Source organism: Zosterops lateralis, assembly GCF_965231275.1.
Source record: "Zosterops lateralis genome assembly, chromosome: 8".
NCBI lineage: Eukaryota > Metazoa > Chordata > Aves > Passeriformes > Zosteropidae > Zosterops > Zosterops lateralis.
In genome coordinates, this window is record NC_139768.1 from 25150247 (window position 1) to 25171330 (window position 21084).

At 41.1% G+C, this 21084-nt stretch overlaps 1 protein-coding gene across 1 annotated transcript in view; it reads left to right on the forward strand.

Annotated features, from left to right (window-relative positions):
* The window catches only part of ZRANB1 (zinc finger RANBP2-type containing 1), a 39430-nt gene that overhangs the window by 7805 nt on the left and 10541 nt on the right, over positions 1-21084 (forward strand). The window contains exons 2-6 of the mRNA XM_083866041.1: positions 4124-4221; positions 4944-5794; positions 16436-16623; positions 18158-18311; positions 20642-20713. Coding sequence (XP_083722167.1) covers positions 4981-5794; positions 16436-16623; positions 18158-18311; positions 20642-20713 — 1228 coding nt within the window. The 5' untranslated portion in view covers positions 4124-4221; positions 4944-4980. The remainder of the gene's footprint in view (positions 1-4123; positions 4222-4943; positions 5795-16435; positions 16624-18157; positions 18312-20641; positions 20714-21084) is intronic.

The window sequence follows — 21084 nt, forward strand, 5'->3', positions numbered from 1 at the left end:
GTCCTAACAACCAAAGCAAACTATGCTTGCTTATTTAATTCCTTGCTTCAGTGTGTTTGAGCTAATGCAGAAAATGTTTCTCTGTTTGTGGCTTCACAATAATCTTTCCATTCTTTATTATAATACGTAGATACTACTGCAAAGCTTCCAGATTTAGTGCTGATCTGATCTGTTTGTTCCATTGACGAGGTCAGGGTTCTTAATTTTATTAAAATTAATTTGCAGACATGACAATGGAGCTTATTGTTAGTTCCCCTCAAACTACAGAAGCCCAAGTTCAAGCTTTCTGCTTTTAATGTACTTATCTGTGGAGGCTTACATTGAATTACTGAGAAAGAAGAGCGAATAACCGAAGGTAGGCTAAGTTTGGTAGAAGAAAGTCAGTAAATGTCCACCTTGGAAAATTAGGCTTGGATTTGTGAAAGGTTTTACTTCTATACTCCTGAAGTGCTGAATTCATAGATTGTGCAGTTGGTTGTAGAGATCCCTTTCTTTCAGAAAAAGATAGTTCTGCTTATTGTGTTCACATAAAAATTGCTTTAGTTTGTTTAAAATTAAGAAACCAGCCTGCCTTTCTTTTTGGACCAGCTGCATGGGGGGAAGGAGGGTGGTTCTTGATTCGCCTTGCAAGTCTTGCTGAAGGCTGCAGCTGGCACCTTGAGCTCCCTTTTCCCCTGTAAAGACAGAAGCAGTTTTATTTGAAAATCCATAGACATGGACAAAATGAATCCGAGGTGGGAACGCTGATTTGATCGGTGTAATTACGTAAGGGTTCAGCCGGCACAGATGCCGGCACCATCCCAGCACAAAATCCGTGGTGTAGACTGGTCTAAATCAGCATCTGGCCTCTTTACAGAGAGGGCTTGATCATTTAATGAAGTGGAGCTCCATATTGTTCCTTCTTCGAGCCAAAGGAAAAACAACTTCTGGACTCAGAGAATAATTAAATTGAGGGGAGTGTAATAGATACTATCATAAAAGTGGTATTTGAGAACTTCATTATTTCTTCCCACTTTCTGTGAGTCTTTTGTGTTTTCCTGTGCACCTAAAAAGAATGTTCTTAAAAATTGAAGCAAAGCAAAAAACAAATTTCTGGTTATTCTAGGTCACATTTTACAACTGATTTTATGTAGTAAAAGGGTGATCTGATAAGGTTTTGATTTTTTTTTTCCTTATTTATCAGAACTTAATATATTTTTCTCTTTAGTGTATTGAGTTACTCTACAAGTGTGTCCAGAAGATACTCAGCACACTGTCTGCACTGATCAACTGGAATTTGTTTGAAGTTTTGTGGGTTTTAATTTCTTGTCTGCTCATGGTTTTTGGACATAAAGGCATGCACCTGCTCTTCACAGTCACTGTGTTGTTATTTCTCTGTCAGAGGACACACTCCATGATTCAGCTTCTCCTCTGTGAGGAATCTAAAATAACAAGTTGACTTGAAAACAGAGTCAAAGAAGTAATTGGGAAAAAATGTAATAAGCTTCAAACTGCTGTGGCTGGATGGTGATACTGTATCACCAGTAAATCATAGAATCACAGAATGGTCTGAGTTGGAAGGGACCTTTCTGTCATCTTGTTCCAGTGCCCTGCCATGGGCAGGGACACCTTCCACTATCCTGGTTGCTCCAAGTCCCTTGGCCACTTCCAGGGATCCAGGGGCAGGCACTTCTCTGGGCAGTCTGTGCCAGGGCCTCTCCACCCTCACAGGGAGCTATTTCTTCCTAATGCCTAACCTAAACCTACTCCTTTCAATGTGAAGCCATTTCCCCTTGTCCTGCCACTGCAGTTCCTGATGTTGGATGGGTCTGGGGTGTCTGACCTCCAGCTCTGCTCCCACCACACCTATCCATGGATAGCTACCATAGTGGGTAGAATTGGAGGTGAAAAACAAGTGAAAAACAGTAAAACAGTAGAAAAAACAAACCCAATGCTGAATTTCCTCACTGTACTTGGTGCTGGCAGAGCTGTCAAGGAAGAGAAATTGCATTGCTCTGTTGAGCCTTTTTATATTCTTTACTTCATAATAACCCGAGGCCTTGTGTTCAGAGGTGGTGAGCTCATATCTCAGAGGCTTTCAAAGCTGCAGATACTCAGCCTCTCTAAGAATTATGTCTGAGAGCATCTGCTTTTTAAGGGGCACAGAAGATATTTGCAGCTAAAAAAGCTGATCTTGTGATACGTATGAAAGCCTTCCTGTAACGTGGGATGTCCTGAGCTATTTCGTTTCCAAGTAGTGTCTCAGTACTTGTTTAGATTGTTTTTGCAGCCAGCTGCTTTCCAACTTGAGCTCCAATCTCCTTTCCCAGTCTTAATATCACTAAAACAGATGATGCCTTGTTTCATGCCCCATCCCAAATGTAGGTTGGGATTTGTCTGCAGTGGGAACTGCTTTGTTTAAGGCCTTACAAACTAGAGCAGGGAAGAAACCATGTATAGATACTCGTCACACACTGTTTATGGATTTGATGGGAAGCATCACCTACTCCAACCATACCAACTTCTGTTCCAGTAGGAATTATTCTCAAGCAATGGAGTATTGAGACAGCCACTTCTGGTGGTCTTTGGTGGCACAATCTGTTGGTGGCAGTGGGCAGGTGCATGGGCAGTGTGCTCCTGCCTTCTCTGTTCTGAAAACCCTGTTGAACTCGCATGTGTTTCTAACTGCAAAACATTAATTCCTAAAAAACCTCTACTGTTTCTAGAGAGAAGAAACTTATTAAGAAAGTAATTAAAAGCCTTATTTTGGGAATTGACGGAAAAGCTTTGACGAAATGGAAAGATAAACCTAGTGTCTAGTGTACTCATATAGGAGATGTTTTGGCAAAGGAGATAACTTTTTTTCCTTAAAATTCCCAAAATGTCTTCTTTGCAAAGTCATCTTTAGTAAAATCAAATTAACTTTATATTCTCCTGTACATATATATGCATTTTTCACTTACTTTGTCACAGATATGGAGTACCCCATGGTAAATGCCCACTCATGGTGGGCATGATCCCACTCCTTTTTTCCCCATTATAAATGGGCATGGACATCTGTCAGGAATGTGGAGGGGAAGCAGCAGGAAATCTGATTGCCTTTTCAGCACATCCCTCAGTCTGACACAGTTTTGTAAGGTAGAGGTGGGAGTGAAGTGCTCTGCAGGCTGTTCAAAGCAGTCCTATGGAACCTGAGCTTCATGAGGGAGCTTTCTGTGTTCCTGATTGCTCCTCTGCTTTCATGCAGCATAAATATGGATCGCTATGGAAAAGGATAGTGCTGCCCTCTCCTCTGTCCCGGCCATGCGATAGCCCCTCATTCATGCAGCCACCTGATCTGGTGAATAGATCACTTGAGCTCTTGGAAAAAACCCATCTTCTCTGCTGGAGTCTTCAGGAGGCGATAGTGGGAATAAGACTGGCAAATTTAGGTAGAAGTTTGAGCTATGCCTTGATAGAGCCAGGTGTGTGTGAAGGTGTTTCAGTGAGGAATGTACTACCTCGTAAAACATTGGCTAATTGTGGAACAGGTATTAACTAATCTTTGGTTTGATGTGTCTGGTTTTGAGCTGAATGCTGTTGTGCAGCTTGTGAATTTTCATTTCCTAGGCTCTGGGTGGCTTTGTTAGCTGAGAGAACTGCAATATGATAAATAAGAAGTGTCAGTCAAGTGATGTGATAAGTTTGTATTTAATCAGTTTTGCATTCCTCAAACCAGCACTTTGTTGAGTTTTACACACTGGGTAACTACTCTGGGGTAAGGGAAAAAATGCTGTGTCTGTTTGTCTATTTGCCCTTTATCTACCTGCCTCACCCTTTCCCTCTACTATGCTCTCTACCCTAAGCTTTTTCTGCCTTCCCATCCAAAGTTTCAGATTGCAGTAACACTGTTAGTGGATGTTTTGGTGTGAACTTGTTGCTTGGATTTACTCCTTTTACTTCAGCAGATTGACCACTTGTGTGGCCACGGGTTTTTTATAAATATTGGTTTATTTTAACCAGTCTCTCGTGGCCTCAGCAGGTCATGACTGGGTTTAACCAAGTAAATTGGGATTAGGATAGGTGTGGCATTTAATAATTAACTTTCTGGTTACTCAGGTCCAGTAGGAAACCTATAATGAGTCTGTTTTCTTTTTGTTTACAGGAATAGTTATCTGCTTAGTCTCATCCTTCATATTTGGCAATCTGAAGAAAAGGTCTGAGCCAGCATGAAGACAGAATCCCCTCTTCATTAGAGAAAAAGTGAGTTGGAATTATGTTGAAATCTGAATTTGTCACGTGGAAATACTGCCTTAGCCTGCCAACACACACAGTTTGTGCTTGCTTTCAAGTGGCATTTTCACTTTGTAACACTACTGGTATGGGTAATGTCCAATCAAGACCTAGCCTTGGTTAAGCAAATTTCTAAAATTTTCAAATTATATGTATTTTATGTAAATTCTAACACCCTCCTTTTCTGAAAGAACTGCTGGCTCAGCTGTGTAGCTGCCCACCTGATACACTCCTTCCTTCCAAATCCTGTAAGGTCTATTACAGGACCTACACTTTGTGTTCCTTTTCTTGTACTGCTATATTGAGTTCTATTTTAATAATTTAATATTTATAACTTGTTTCTGTAGCTGTACTGGTCTCTTCTCCAGTATTCTCAGTGTTTAATGTGTATTCTGAATTTGTTTGGAAGTCTGTGTGCAAATTTGAAGAGTTTCAGAAATGCAGGACTGAGGTTTTTTCTCATTTTTGCACTAGTAAATCCCAAATTCTGCATGTAAAATGCCAGTAGGTCAAGTCTTACCCTTTTCATAGTGATTTTACTCCCCTTAGATGTTGTAATAATACCAAATAAAAAAGACTTCCCATTTGCCCAGCCTGATTTTTATACTCCCTGGGTTAAATCTCATTCATTTGTTGTTTTGAGCAGCTCCTTTGCTGGCTCTGTGTACTGATGGTGTGTTCTGACCCCTCAGCTTTCTGCCCGCCGCAGTTCATTTCAAGGAGTGCACGATGACAGAGCGTGGAATTAAATGGGCCTGTGAGTATTGTACATATGAGAATTGGCCTTCCGCAATCAAGTGCACCATGTGTCGTGCCCAGAGACCCAGCGGAACAATTATCACAGAAGATCCTTTCAAAAGTGGTTCCAGCGATATTGGGAGGGATTGGGATCCTACGAGCACCGAAGGAGGGAGCAGTCCTTTGATATGCCCTGATTCCAGTGCAAGACCAAGGGTTAAATCATCCTACAGTATGGAAAGTGCAAATAAATGGTCGTGCCATATGTGCACGTACTTGAACTGGCCAAGAGCTATCAGGTGTACCCAGTGCTTGTCCCAGCGCAGGACCAGGAGCCCCACGGAGTCTCCTCAGTCCTCAGGCTCTGGCTCCAGACCGGTCCCTTTTTCCGTGGATCCCTGTGAGGAATACAATGACAGAAATAAACTAAACACAAGGGCTCAGCACTGGACTTGTTCTGTTTGTACATATGAAAACTGGGCCAAGGCCAGGAAATGTGTTGTGTGTGACCACCCCAGACCCAACAACATCGAAGCAATAGAACTGGCAGACACAGAAGAGGCTTCTTCCATCATAAACGAGCAGGACAGGGCTCGGTGGAGAGGCAGCTGTAGTAGTGGTAATAGCCAAAGAAGATCTCCACCAACAACCAAACGTGAATCTGATGTGAAAATGGACTTCCAAAGAATCGAATTGGCTGGAGCTGTTGGCAGCAAGGAGGAGCTTGAAGTTGACTTCAAAAAACTAAAGCAAATAAAAAATAGAATGAAAAAGACTGACTGGCTGTTCCTAAATGCTTGTGTGGGTAAGTTGTTTACTGCTACCTTCTGCTCTTGTGCTGGTGGTTAAGTATTTTGGGAGAATGAAGAATTAAAACAGAAACTTGGCATTTGATTTCAAACCAACTTTTTTTATCTCTGCATTTCCATTTTAAAAAGTAAGCCAAATGTAGAGGTTCCTGAAATAGCACCTGCTAAGAAAGGCTGTGAAGTTCATCCATAATCTGAACAGGGTTAGACGTGTCTCTCAAGTGTACTTGGACTTTTTTGACCTTTTGTAGAAATGGATATTCTTGTAACCAAATCCTGTTGCTCCATGTTATTGTCAAAAGGTGGAAAAATTACAAAGCCAATCTATAGAACAAGAGTGCCTATAGTAGTGTGAAAAATACCATTACTGGATAATTAAAATTACTCTTCTTTTTGCTATGGCAAGACACGCTTTGTAGAGTCAGCAGCTGCAGCTTTGGAGTATTTGTAAACAGTGTAGAGCTTGCAACAGTACAAGATGCTCTGTCAGATGTTAAAAATAACACCAAAATATGTAGCTCCAAGAAACTGCATGTGTAATACTGACCTTGAAAGTAATAATGTTGTATTAATACACATACTGTGTTGTAAATGTTTACAGGCTTTCTGAAAGTATTTTTGTAGTCAGCTGCTTTAAAAAACGTTCAAATACCAATTTTGTTTTGTATTTTAGTGCTTTCCTAAGGAAATGCTGGATAATTCTCACAGTGCTGTTAAAGAACAGAGCCATGTGAGAGCAGGGTTTTCTTCAGTTAATGACCTTGTGAGTTCATTTCTCTGCTGTGGCTTCCCAGAAACAGATATCGTGTGCCCCAGCAGACGAGCAGGTTCAACACTTGAAATATGCAACTATTTTTAGAGTAAAACACTTCATTTGAACCTCTGGCTCTACTAGTATGTCTCATGCTGTTCCTTAATGTTTCACAAAGTCACTTCATGGTTGTTGTAATCAAAAAGCTAATTAGTGGAGCTGCTTTGTTTAACATATTTGATCAGGTGTAAATGTTTTTTGTGGGTATGCTGTGTTTGATTTCTCTGAGCTAATAAATATTCCAGTTTATTTTTGTGTTGTGTGAATAGTTAGACATGCACACTTCCTTTTGGGAAGAGATGCCTCTGTATTTCCTGATACCTTCAGTTTCTTACAAGCTTTTTTCCTTCTGAATTGACGCAGCAGAAATTCTGTGTGGTATTTTAAATTGCTGAGTACCAAAGGTCAGCTGTTGGAAGTTGTTCCTGTACCTTACAAGGGGTATTTATTTATCTTGCATTCTGATAACAATTGTATTAAATATTAGGCTATTTTCCCCCTTTTGTTTTTCAAAAGTGATTTTTTTGACTATTCTAATTTTACTTAAAATATTTCACACTTTCTGATTTAACCTGTGTGGGAAGGGTTGTATGTATATTTAAAAACGTGGGTTTGCAAGTATTTAATGTTGCTGCTGACGATATAGTAACCCAAAACCGTGTTCACAGAAGTTTTGTAATGCAATAATGATTTGATCTGAAGGGATCTTGGTGAGAAAAGCAGAATGCAGGTGGAGTTGTGTGCTGATTGTCACTGCTGCCTGCTGAAAGCTTCCATGGATTTCTTTCTCTAACTTAAACACCTACTGTACCCTTGGGAGAGAGGGATGATAAGGGGACAGGAACCAGCAAAGCAAGCTGTTAATTATCTGTCTTTAATCTCAGAATTTCATTTTGCATATTACAGATACCATTTTCCCCCCCAAACACTCCTTGTAAGAAGATTGATGGAGTTTGCCCAGATTCTCTTGTGCTTGTCTCTGGTTGTTGTGTAGTGTATCTGTGTGTGCTGGAAAAGCACACCAGTTCAGCCAGTAATCATTAAAGCATAAGCTGAATTTCTGTTGGTGGTCTTAGTGTGACCTATTTAAAGCAGTTTAACTGTCAATTGAATAATTTTGCCCAAAGCATCTGTTTCCACCATTGAAATCAAGTGGGTTGCTGTGACTTAGTGAGTTGTTTGTTTGCCAGCTGGAGCTCTTGGGAAGTTTTAGCTGAACTGAACACTTGTCAGTCCTTAGCCAAGCAAAATTATAAAAGAGGACAAGTTCATGTTAAATGCCAAGTAAATTTGTGAACATTGATGGACCAAGAGTTTGTGTGTTACCCTGCTCCATCTGACAGATGGTGCCTTGTTAGGGTTTAGGAACTTAGACCGAAACCTTCAAGTTTAAACTCAATCAGTTGTGGAGGGTCCGTTTGCTTTGAATCCATCTTTTGTAGGAGAGATGTTAAAAAGTTAACTTTTAAAGTTAACCCTGAAGTTAAAAACAAAGACTAAGGAGTAGGAAGAATTCTTGGCAGGGTGGTTATTTTTTTTTTTCTCTTAAAAAATAATATCTGTCAGAAGGTACCCAGGAAAATGCCTGATACTTTAGGACAGCTGTTTGGTTGAACTCCCTCTTCACATCTCAACTCCAGTACAAAATTATTTTTACTAATTTTTAAATTTAGTATCAAGTTTCATTAAAAAAATGTATCAGGCTACTCTTTTCCACATCTGTTCTTTTAGCTGAAACATGGAGAGATGTGTATAAAATAGATTTAAGAAGGTGTGTGTGTGTTTGGTTGTTTTGTGGTGGGGTTTTTTTTTTTTTTGTGTGTGTGTGGCTTTTTTTGTTTGTTTTGTTTTGTTGGAGGAATCCATTAATGTTTTTCCCACCTCAGTAAGTAAACATGTCATTAAGGCTTCTTATTCCTTGCAAATCTAGGCTGGATGAAATGTGATGAGTGTAACTCTTGCCTTTCAGCATGAACAGTTTCCTTGATGAAGGCTTTTCCTTCCAAATCAGAAGGATTAATGGTATTCCCCCATTCAAACTCTGCCAGCAAATGTACTTGAATGTTGCTTTTTTTATTGACTTGATTTGTTCAGAGTGAATGTATCTGTTGAGTGATTATCTCTCAAGAGGATGAGATTTGAAACTGATTCATGTGGTTAAAATTTATTAAAATCCCAGCAGAAACTGAAATAAGTGTGGCTTGATAACCTGGCTGCCTCCAGATGCCAGTTTAAATTACAAAGAGGAATTACAAATGCTTTCTGCAATGACATCAATGTTTTCTACCATAGTGGCCTAGAACAAGATTAATGTTAAGTCCAAGGTGACTCATTCTTAGGGGAGGGAACTGATGTGTACTTAAATTAAACTTTATTACCTTTATTTCCTATAACTTATGGTACCTGTGGCAGAGAGTGCCAGGCAGTCCTGGTGGTGTGTGGGACTTAGGGAATGTGATGTGCAACAATCAAGAGTTGCTGTGGGGCCTGGTGAAGCTGGTTCCAGCTGGCTGTGGATTTAAGGAGTACAAATGGATGAGGATGGCTGTGCCCATAAAACCTCCCTGGCATCCAGAGTTTGCTTGGGTGTTACCCTGGAGCTTCACGTCTCCTGGCACTTCAGGGCTGGATTTGACAGTGATGCTGCCAGAGTGTGTTTGCTGCAGGGCACTGCTGGGGATTCTCGAGTTGTGAGTGCAACTCCTGAGCTTGAACTGCTAGATTAAAAGTAAACTGTATTTATTCTGCTTTTCTTTTCTCCTCCACATATTAATCACCTGCTGCAAGAATGTGTTCTTCTCTCAGTTCAGGTCAGTAGAGTGAGTGTTGCTGTCATGGGCCAGAGCTCCCTGTGGGGATGGTGCCTCCCAAGTCAAGTGGGCACACATTCTTCTTAGCTCTGTGAAAGGAACCACTAAGAGTGTGTTTCTTAAACAAATCCAAAATATTTAGAGCAATCTGTGATGAATCTTGTTTTGCAGTACACCCTTAAAAGGACTGTAAGTTCATTCCTAGTATTCCTACATGTGTCTGCTTAGTTTTTCCTTTGTCTACTGCTTTATCTCTCCTACAGGTTTTTTTATGCCATTAGATTTTTGAATTAGTGCCAGATATGTTACCCAGGCCTTCAGAAACCCTGTGGGCAAAGAGAGTCTCCCTGCCCAGACGTTGGTGGGGAGTTGGCTGGGCTGTGTCCCACGCTGCCCTGCAGCTCTGGGAGACACAGAGGCACCTCCTGCTCTGTGTCCTGCAGAGCCTCTGGCTCTTCTCTGGGTAATTACAAAGGCAGCCTGAAGGAACTGGCATGAGCAAGGTTCAGCTTTCAGCTGCCACCCAGGGTCATCCCAGGTGCCCCTTTCTGTCCTCCTGGGTGTTTGAAAATGAAGCTGGATTAGGGGATATTTTTGGGGAGGTTTGGGGTTTTGTTTCTTTTTGCTGGTGTAGTAAGTTCAGACTGGCTTCCTCCTCACATCCAGGGTACAGCTGAACCTTGATGTTCTGTTTATGCTGTTCTGCATGAGTGGGAAGTGTATGGGTGGGAACAAGCTGCTGGAGGTCAGGAGAGGTCATGCACCTTTCCTTGCTGGTGTCAGTGTAGGCTGGAACAGTTTAGGGAAGTGCAGCATGGATTAGTCAGTGCCAGGTGATGCCCTGCCACTGGCTGGGGATGGCAGATGGTGCCTGTGGGGGTGGTTGGGAGGGGAAGAGTCCCTGCTGTGAGTTGTACAGCCTGGCCTCCTCCCCTGTTCCCCTGGGATGGTGGGAAGCATGGCTTGGCTGCTGTGCCAGGTACAGTGATGTAAGATCACAACTCTCACCTGGCTGAGAGAGCTCTGTGTATTGTCATCTGTGCCTTGTGCATCTGTCCTGTCATAAATACTTTACAATTGTGTGTGTGTACCTTTGAGACTGAGGAAAGCTCTGCCTGCCTTACTCCTTGGCAGAAAATCTCAACTCCTGAAACACCCTTTTACTTACTGGTCTCTAGACTACTTTTCTTAAACACTGATATTTTATGCTAAAAATAATTGAATAAATGATCAAATTCAAACCAGTTATTTTCAATTTCCCTTAGAAGCACTGATGGTTAACTTTAATTATTAAACTTTAATGATTTTCTGCTGTCCAGCCTCCCTTTAGGGTACAACCCTGCAAGCAACAAGGGGTGTGGATGCCTCTGACAGATTGGAGAGGGATAAGGACATCTTTAAATAGTTATTCTTACATCTGTGCTGCTTTGTCTTGTAATGATAAATTCAAGACATACTACGTGGATTGTATGTAGGAGGAAGAGCTGTTTGCATGGAACAAAGAAGAACCAATAGTCATCCTCTCGTGCATTGGATGGCTTGAGGTTTAAGGTACATGGCTTCTTGGAATTATTTCCTTTTTTTTAGCTGGTGCAAGTTGCTGAGCTTGAAGAATCAAAAAACTTCTTAATATACAGAAGTTTCTGTCTCAGTATTGATACCTGGGGAGTGACTTGCTGTTGATTGTGTGCCGGTACTGACGAGGGAGGCCCTGGAAATCAAGAGAAGGATCAGAAGGGTGTGTTAGAGCCCCATAAAGGTTTTACAGACAACCCTCTTTTTTATCAACTGATGTGTCATATTGCTTGCAAAGCAGTCCTTCCTTCAGGAGAAATTCTTCCCTGGCTGAAATTGTGAGTCACTTATTATCAGTAAAACTTCATTTATGGCCACCTGATGTGCCCCTGGTGAAGAGCTGGGAGAGCCTGAGGGCTGACTCAGCTCCTGAGAATGCCACAGGTCCTTGGCAGTCTGTGTTACAGGAGCAGAGATTCTTAACAGGTGTCAGAATTAGGTTTTAGTGGGTCAGTTGATCAGCCTCTCACTTGCTGGCACTTAAGCCAATCTTAGGATTAGTCCTTAGATGAGTAAATGAGAGTATTTATATGACAGACCACTTGCAGTTTTATCTGTGGCAGAAGAGAAGCAGCACAGGGCTCTGTCTCTGATCTGTTTTATGTTTCAGCAGAATCTGTCTCGACTTCTGACTTCCAAAACGTGTAACTTGGTTATTCGAGAAATTTGCCTTCTCTTGCCAAGCAGTTCAGGGCATTGTCCCACACAGGAGACACAATGACCTCCTTAAGATGAAGTGTTTGCTTTTGCAGTCTGCTCAGATGGGAGAACGGGGTTATTGGAGGCATTGCTGCCTCCTTGAATCCCAGAAATCCCTAATGCCCAGGTTGTTCTTTGGATAGTCACAACTGCATCAGTCTGCTTGAAAGAATTTGCCTACTTCATTTGCAGCTTGTGCCAGCCAGTGCTCCACAACTGTCAGAAAGATACTGAAGTAAATAAAGGCTGTGCTGTAGCATTTTCCTTGGGAACTTTCTGTCTGGCTGTTCTGAAGCCACTGGAACTGTGCAGTTAGGGAGAACAGGCCTTGGTTTTCTAGAAATGCTTGTATGCCTATCTTGCATATTTTCCAAGTTTATATAACTGCACCAAACCCTATATGTATTTACATATTCTCAAGAATGAACTTAGTAGCATTTTAAGCTGAAATAGTTTGGTTTTAGCAGCTAATTTTGGCTTATTTAATATAAGGGTAATACTGACATCTAATAAAGAAGGAAGCTGTAAAAATTGTAGTAGGATGAAGACGGTACAAAGAGCTGTAATTGGGTGATTAATATATATTTTTTTTAATTTAGTATTTTAAAATACCCTTCTTAATTTCTATCATCTAATATATACTAAGATTGCAAATGTCTGATCTGTGCTGTTTGTAAGAGGCTGGGCTTTACTAGAAGAAGAAAAAAACCTTGGCTCCTGGTGTTGTGAAAATCTTCCAATAAGAAGAAATGCCTGAATTGCAAAATGGGAGCACAGTTGAATCTGTAAATGCAAAATTCTGACTTGCAGTTGTATTTTCTCATGACTTGGGTGCAGCACTTGGCATTCTGTCCTCTCCCTTAGGACTATAGACAGAAATTTTACATTAGGCCGAGCAGAATTTTTTATGGGGCACACAAAGACTGGTGGGCAACAGCAAAGGGCCATTTCTGGAGTCCACTTCAAAGGAAAGCTGTGGTTGTGTGGATCAGGAGCAGGCACTGAGTCACTGGGATGTCTCTGCATTTCTGTTGCTCTTGAAGCTGCTCAGGGCTGTGCCCTCACAAGGGTTGGAGCTCCTGGAGGCTCCTGGGTGTTCTGGGAACAATCTTAAGGCAAATGCCACTCTTGCTTTTGACATTTTAGCAGTCTGGGGAATGCAGTGGGTGTCAGTGGGGAATAATCCAGCTGGCACAGTGCTGGATCAGGGCACGATTCAGAGTCTGCTTGTGTAAGTAATGAGGCACTTTTGTGTTGTTAAATGCTGGGAATTGTAACATCAGAAAATATTTCTGTAATATTTCTCATAAACAGTGGAGGTTTTAAGCTCTATTTAAATAGACTTAATAAACTGGAGGCTCATCCCACAGAAATCAAAGCCTTTATAGGAATGTGCTTCCTATTGTCAATACCAGCATATTCAGGTCTCATTTTTGTATGGTGATACCGAATTTCAGAATTGCGGTCATGGTGCATGTAGGCAAATTCACCTCATAGTTTTGGGGCAAGATTTGTGTTTTCTGGCTCATATTTCTGACAGTCTGTCTGTTATCATTGTATTTTGTGTTCACTGCTGCCTTGGATTGTATGGACTGGCACTGTAAGCAAGGTGGTGATGGGCTGTCAGGAATTTTCCCTTTTCTTCTGAAGTGGCTACAGTGAAGTAGATATTTGGTAGAACAGGTAAAGGGAAATATTAACTTTTCTTACTGTGGCTGAGAGGGGCCAAAGAGGCTTGTAATGCCCATGGAATATCAGCCCTGCAGTAGTGAGATTGGCTAGACAAAAATTTCCTGATGCTTTCCCCTGCTATAAAGAGTAATTTTTACCTGTTTTGATTAGAGGATGACCAGATACTATCCATGCACACAGATGCCATCTCTCCATGAGCTCTGCGGGTTTGTGTCATGTAACACACCAACCCTATACCTAAAATACCACTAAAAATACATTTCTGTATTTTTTTTTAAATAAAGCATAGAAAACACACTCAGTTTGCCTCGTTTGGATGTATTAATTGATCTTTAGCTTAAACTTCATCAACAAAGTTTAGAAATCTACTTTTTAACTGACATTTTATATAACAGTTTTAATAATTCTAGGACATGGAGCTTTTAGGAATGTCAAGTATTGCAAGACGTGGGAATAAAAACTTCCAGAACTGGCAGTGCTACATAGAGCACATGGCACTGATTTGGATCCTTATTGCAGCTTCTAGTAGTTGGTGCTTGAAAAAGGCATTGCCAAACCTCCATGACCACCTGAGCATCAGCCTCAGACCTCAGTTGTTGCTGAAGTTTGATGAAGAGTGGGATGATAATAAGCAGCTGAGGGTGGGGGACTGGAAGAACAATTAAAATTATGAATTTCCCAGTAGTAGGCTGCAGTAAAATGTACTACTTGACAGGCTGGCTGTCTGGAATGTGATTTGGATCTGCTCAGCTGTCACCAAAAGATCATTTTAGGGATATTTGTTTGAATTTTGAAATCAGTTGTGGATATTTGGATTCTCAGAGTGACCACCTACCAGTCTTGGGTGGTCTTTGGTGTGTTTGTCTTGGGGGATGTGGTGGAAGGTGCAGGTGTGGTAACAGGAGTCTCTCCTGTGTCAGTAGGAGTGGTTAAAATACAAGAAGGGGTGATGTGGCTTTTAGTTTTTAACAAGATGCTTCTCCTAAATTAATGTAATAATTAAATTAAAAAATAAGGATATCATAAGATAGCAGAGAACTTGTTCTTCTATCAAATTTCTTCTTTGCCTGGATTCTTGGGTTTGCCAAAACTGTGGTATAACTTGTTTTAAGAGGGCAGGTCATGAGAAATTTGATTTGTTATCTGTGTACACATACAAATCTACACACACACACACAAAGAAAAAGTCAGTTTGGAGTATTTGGTTGGAATGATCATTGCAACAGCTGTGAGGAATTGCCTTATCAGTGGCAAAAATGTGCTTGCATGGAAATAAAGTTCTACACTTGGCACTTCTGACTCCTACAGAGCAAGAACTAAAATTGGGCAGACAAAACTCATCTGGGGAGAATGCACAGGCAGGCACTGAATGAGACTAGTGCTGGAGTGGAACAGGAATGTCTTCCTTACAGGAGACAGGCATATGCAGCAGAAAACTAAACAATACTGTCCTGTATGGTTTTCCTTCTGCCCTGGACTTTGGAATGAGTGGGTAGATCCTGTATGACTAAAGTTTGCAGTTGAATTGTTGTTTTGGAAATTCTCTGCTTCAGTCCACTGTTGAATAATCAAACTTTGTTATCAAGCACAGCTGATAACTTTGTAGAGAAATGTCCTGCACTGATAATCCATTTTCCCCCCTGCATTTCTTGTGAAAGCTTCATAATCTCAGCATTCAAAATGATACTTTTTGGCTGAGCTAAGAATGCTTTTCTAAATCCTGGATTAACCAGCAGGTCAGTGGTTAGTGTGCTTTTCTGCTAGCAGCCACTTCAATTTGTTGTCTTGGAGTTTTTTTTTAATTTCTGTAGGGGATTTTTGCTTGTTTGGGATGAGGGGTTTGTTTGAGGGGGTGGGAAGTGTTGTGTTTTTTTCCTTTTCATTTTATTTCAAGTTCTGAGTGGGAGTGATTGTTTTGATTGGGTCTGATGACCTTTCCTGTTCATCAGCTTTTGAGTCTTGGTGAGCAAATGAAGGAAGAATGGAGTTGGATCTCAATCTCCAGCTTCATCGCCTCCACTCAGCTGCTGACTCAGGAGCTGGGAAGGAGGTTTAGCTGCAGAAAACAAGGACAGGGTTTTCTCATTTGTCATCTGTGCTCTTTTCTGCTTGAGCTACTGCAACAGGGCTGCCTCTCAGGAGTGAGATTCTATTTACTTCTCCAGTAAAGATGGCTTTAGGGACACTGATCTGTTTCCTCAGTTCAGCACTGCACTGTTCTGTTGTGGACCACATACCTAAAATAGCATATTTTTGAAGGAATTTCTAAATTTAGGAAGTCTTATATTGTAACAGTTCCTGTTAGCAGCTCCACATCTTACTGATAATGTATTCTGATAATTGCAGCTAAGGAATACATTCAGCATGGTTGGTCTTGATATGAAACATGGCACAGAAATCAAAGATTGCCAGGGACTCTAGAAGACACTAGGGTCATTCATTGTTCCTCTCATCTTGCTTTGGAAGGTGCACACAGTGTATTTAATTTCTCTTTAATTCAGTTTTAATAGAATATCCTGAGTGAAACTTCTCAGGCTCCATTGGTAGCAGAGATGGTGAGCTGAAGAGAAAAAATTATGCTTTGTACCATTTGTACTGTTTGGAAAAAAATAAGACTTTTAGTCCAAAAAACTTTTAATGGATCCTGTTTCTATGATCTAGTAATTTGGTTTTTGAGATAAAAGGGAAGATAAAGTGATCAAACTAATCTCTGTACTGTGAAGAAATGACTTTGTCTCTGGTCAAATGAAATGGTTGTGTGTATGTTACTGCTGGTATTTCATTGTGGGTCCACTTCTGAGCTGGCTTTTGATCTCTTATATTTTCCAGCTAGTGTGGGTAATAGAAATGGTCTGAGAGAGACGAGGTAAGTGTAAAGATATTGTAGTCTTCTGCTTAAAGTAATTAAAATTAAAAATTAAAAAGGTTCTTGCTATGCAGTTGATCACTGTCTGTTTGGCCTGTAACAGAACAGCTGTAGGTGAGCTGTTAAATGAGGTGGCTTGTTCCTCCTGTCTGAAATGAACTGTATGTCGTTTCTGTGCCCCCAGGAGTTGTGGAAGGTGATTTAGCTGCTGTGGAAGCCTACAAGTCATCAGGAGGGGACATTGCCCGGCAGCTGACGGCGGACGAGGTGCGGCTGCTGAACCGCCCGTCTGCCTTCGACGTGGGCTACACCCTGGTGCACCTGGCCATCCGCTTCCAGAGGCAGGACATGCTGGCCATCCTCCTCACTGAGGTGAGTCCCCTGGCCCTGCAGGGATGGAGCAGCACTTGCTGTGACTGCACCACTCTGTGCAGCCAGTGGCACACAGCTTTGATTTGTGATGGTGTGTGAATATACGTGAATCGCTGCCTTGTGCTTGGATTTCCCCTCAAGAAGTGAGTTTGCTTAAAGGAACTCTGTTGTGATGGTCCTGAGGATGTTCAGTTTTCTCATTAATGAACAGTCTTGGCACAGGCTGTGACCTTACTGGCAGTGGAAGTGAGCTATTGTGAGGCTTCCTGTGCTCTGGGTGGGGGAGAGGAAATGCTCCCAAAGCAAAGCGAAGCACTGCCATCAATGACAGCAGAGTTTGTTCTCAGTTTGTTAATGAATAAGTCTACCTGGGCTGGCTTTCCTGCTTTTGTGGGAGCTTCTTTACCAGAGAGAGGCAAATTTTTTGCTTTGCAAAATTGATGATTTTTTTTTCTATTCCTTGCCCATTTTACAGACTGACTGGTTCCTCTGTTTTGCTCTTTCATGTTCCATTTCCTTGTGTCACCTCACTTCTAGTGACCTCTGCTGTTCTCCATCTTTGCCCTGTAAATAATTCTGTTACCTTTTTTGTCTGTTTTCTTCAACTCAGACTTTTGGTTCCTCACCTGATCAGGGCCAGATTTTTATTCTGCCTCCTTCCCTGATGCTTAGTGTGATTCTGAAAGCTGCTATTTGCCTGCAAAGCACATAAAGATGATGGAATGCTCAGTGTTGAATAATTAAAAAGAGTAGATGAAGCAAGACAAATGCTTCATCTAATGCCTTGAGTATATATTTATATTCTACTAATATCAGTAGCTTTGTGCTGCTTACATAACTCTGTGTGGATGGAGTTACATGTTTAAAAACAAGTTAATTTACTGAAATACTGTCTTAGGAATTTTTGTGTTTGGTTTTGTTTCACTGCCTAGGAATATTGACTCATCTTGCCATTTCTGGAAGTGCTTAGTAGTGTTTGAGCCCCAGTGATAATTTCATTTTCTAGGATATGAGTGAATGAGTGAAAATGTGTGTCTTAAAGGTGTTTTATTTATGTGCATCTGGTGTCATCCCTGCCCCACTTGTCTGTCATCCTTGAATGGGTTTTTCTTGCCAGTGATGACTAGAACTGGAGAAATTTAACTATCTTAGCTTAATAGATTTGGGGAAGATTGTAGGAAACTGTCTTGTGCTGTGGTAATAAAGTTTTGTTAAATCTAGACTTGACTCATACATGAGATTTGAGATTGCTCTAATGAGCTCTTACCTGTTTTTTTCATCTTTTTCAGCTGGGAGTAGTCACCTGTTAATTCACTTCTTCAATTTAAAGATGTTTTTTAACCAGATTTGTTATCAGTTCCATGACAAATGAGGCATTTCATTAAGAGTCACTAAACTTTCGATCTTTCAAGGTGCCAGTGTTTATAGTTCTCTTGCATTCTTTGCTAACCAAATACTCTGCTGGTGGTCAGCCCTCTCAAATCTTTCTATTTAATGGGATAATCCTGAGTGCAGTAATTGTGTTGTGTTACAGGTATCCCAACATGCAGCCAAGTGCATTCCTGCCATGGTGTGTCCAGAGGTGACGGAACAAATCCGCCGGGAAATCGCTGCATCTCTTCATCAGCGAAAGGGAGACTTTGCTTGTTATTTTCTGACTGACCTTGTGACGTTTACGTTGCCTGCAGGTAGCTACAAAACCCTCCTTCCTGCTGGAAGATTCTATTGCTTGGTGACTTGAAAATTATGTATCTTGACTTTTTGGTGGTGATGTGCATGTAGGTTTTATACATTAAGAGCCTTATTAATTATTTTATTAAGAGTTTTATTTGTTAAGACCTGTTTTATTAGGTCAGATTTACTAGCTGAATTTGATTGCTCTGTATTTGCACACTTCAATCCATACATTGTCCCTGTGAACTGAGCATCTGTTGTCCTACTTAGACAGGAAGAAATGGAAGAGAAGTGGTGTGTTCTAAGGAAAGGCTGTATTTAAAGTGAAGATTGGAGCCCAGACGTTTCTGGTCCATGATGTGACTTTTCACATGGCTGTTTTAGCTTTCAATCCTTTCTGTTGAGGCCTAGAGCTGTTCTTTTTATCTAGTTATAGCAATAGCACTTTTTGAATACTCTTGAACTGCTCTGAGATCAAGAGAATGTTTTAACAAGGAGCTATTAGAAGCTGTTTCCTTTAATAGAAATGTTACAACTAGTAAGAAAATGTGCAGCTGCAAACTGTGCCAGTCAGCAGATCTGTTTGTCTTTTTCATAAAACATTGCAAGAATTCTGTTTGGAACACCTTTGGTTGAGTGTTACCTCATCTCCTCTTCAAAAAGATGATATTTACCACTTGTGTGCCTGATTGAGGTGCTGTATTCAGTTGTACTCTGAGGATCATGTTTGAGAGGCACATGGGGTGTCTGGGAGACTAAAATTTCATTGCTTTTTAAGGGAGAGAGGGGAAAGGGGCAACAGAAGGATTTCATAATACATGGGAGAAATGTTCTCTCCAGAGCTTAAGAATTTGTTTAGTATTTTCAGGAGAGACATCTTACAACACTGTGCAGCTTTTCACATGTAATGGCTGTTAGTAATTAAAAAATAAAACTGTTCAAAAGCTTTTATGCATCAAGACTTTCCACTTCCCTCACACTTTGTCAACTGCACATCTTTTGCAGTTTGGCTCCAGAGAGCATTTTCAAGGATAGAAGTATAAATCCCACAATCCTGGTCAGTTATTATCTGAACAATGTAGTTTAGGAGCCAGTTTTCACTCCGCCTTTCAAATAAACAGATTGGATCCTCCTGAAAAGTCAATGCTTGGATGTTAGAGAGCAAAGCTTTTAAATTGATTACTGATCACTGCAAGCAGTTATAGCTGAAAAGGCCCCAATCAATCATACAAAAAAAAGACCACCCCACATCACCCTGCCTGCACCAGGCATTAATGTGCTTCAGTAGCAACTCATGTGCCTAAATGTGGACTTAAAAGCCTTGGGGTATTGGACATCTGAGCAGGACTGGCAGCTACTACACTGCAATTAAGAGGGATCTTTGTGTCCTTGAAATACCACTTAGGCCCCAGTCCTTATCCCCTAGAGTGCCTGAAGGGGTGCTGGATGTTCCTGTTCCTGTTTTATTTACTGCTTTAACTTTCACGTGTTTAGGTTCCATTATTGTGCTGAAACCAGCAAAGTTTCTCTGGTTGCTGCTCTGCCTGGCAACCCTTTACTGCTTATCCTCTGTTGGAATGCAGGCCAGGAGCAAATATTTACTGTGTGGCACATGCTGAGTTTTAGAATGTGTGACAGTGTTTGTTGTTTTAAATGATAGAGCAGTCACAAAAGAGTTCTGCTCATTATACAGTTTTCCAACTTTTTTTTTCTCCTCCTTTTTTATGAGGTAGTTGCAAATTCTGTCTGTAATGCTTTTGAAGCAGTTGTCAGTAGTTTTCCATGGCATAGCTCAATAGTTTTCCCATTTCTTGTTTTTTAACTTGCTGCAGACCATTGGGGTTCTCAGAACTATTTCATTGAAGGCTGAATAAGATAACAAAGGAGGGGGGGTGTTCTGTAGAGGAGCACATCCCTTGGCAAACTGTTCCTGTCCATTGGGATAGATTGCAGAAGAGAAGCCTTTCCAGATGAGTGAAAAACTGTTGTTTTGGATCGAAGCTGTGCTAAAATACAACAGGGTTGAAAGTAAAAATACTCCTTTTTTTTTAAATTTCTCACCTCAAAGTGGTTCTCCACTTTCTCCTTCAGAGAAGTCCAGTCATACCCTGTGCATGCTGTGATGATCCTTTCTGCATAAAAGGTGTGAGAGTGAGGCTGAGATGCAAACCTGCCTCTGCAGCTCTGCAAAGCCTCGGGCCACACATGACATCAGCTTTCCAGAGGAGGTGTTAGGGCTGATAGGGAAAAAGCTGTTCTGTGAGTTCTCCTGAGCAGCAGCTGGTGATGGCTCTTTTACAGTAATGTTAAGTGACTTTTGTAAATTTGCTTTCTGTTTTTCCAGATATTGAAGATTTACCACCCACAGTCCAGGAAAAATTATTTGATGAAGTACTTGACAGAGATGTTCAGAAAGGTAAATGCACAGAGAACAGCTGGGATCACTCCTGGCTTTTCACTAGAGGATGTGTCTCTTAATAAAAATAAACTACATGTGTGTATATATGTCTCTGTCCATGAACACGTTTTAAATAGAGATTGGATGCTTTCAACTTGATCTTCACCCTGGAGTTCATAAAGTCACAGAATGGTTTGGGCTGGAAGGGACCTTGAAGACCTTGTAGACCAGGTTGTTTCAAACCAGCAACTTCCAGAATGGGGCAGCCACAGCTTCTCTGGGCACCCTGTGCCAGGGCTCACCACTCTCACAGGGAACAACTTCTTCCCAACATCCTATCTAACCCTGCTGTGTGGCAGTGGGATGCCATCCCCTCCTTGTCCTGTCAT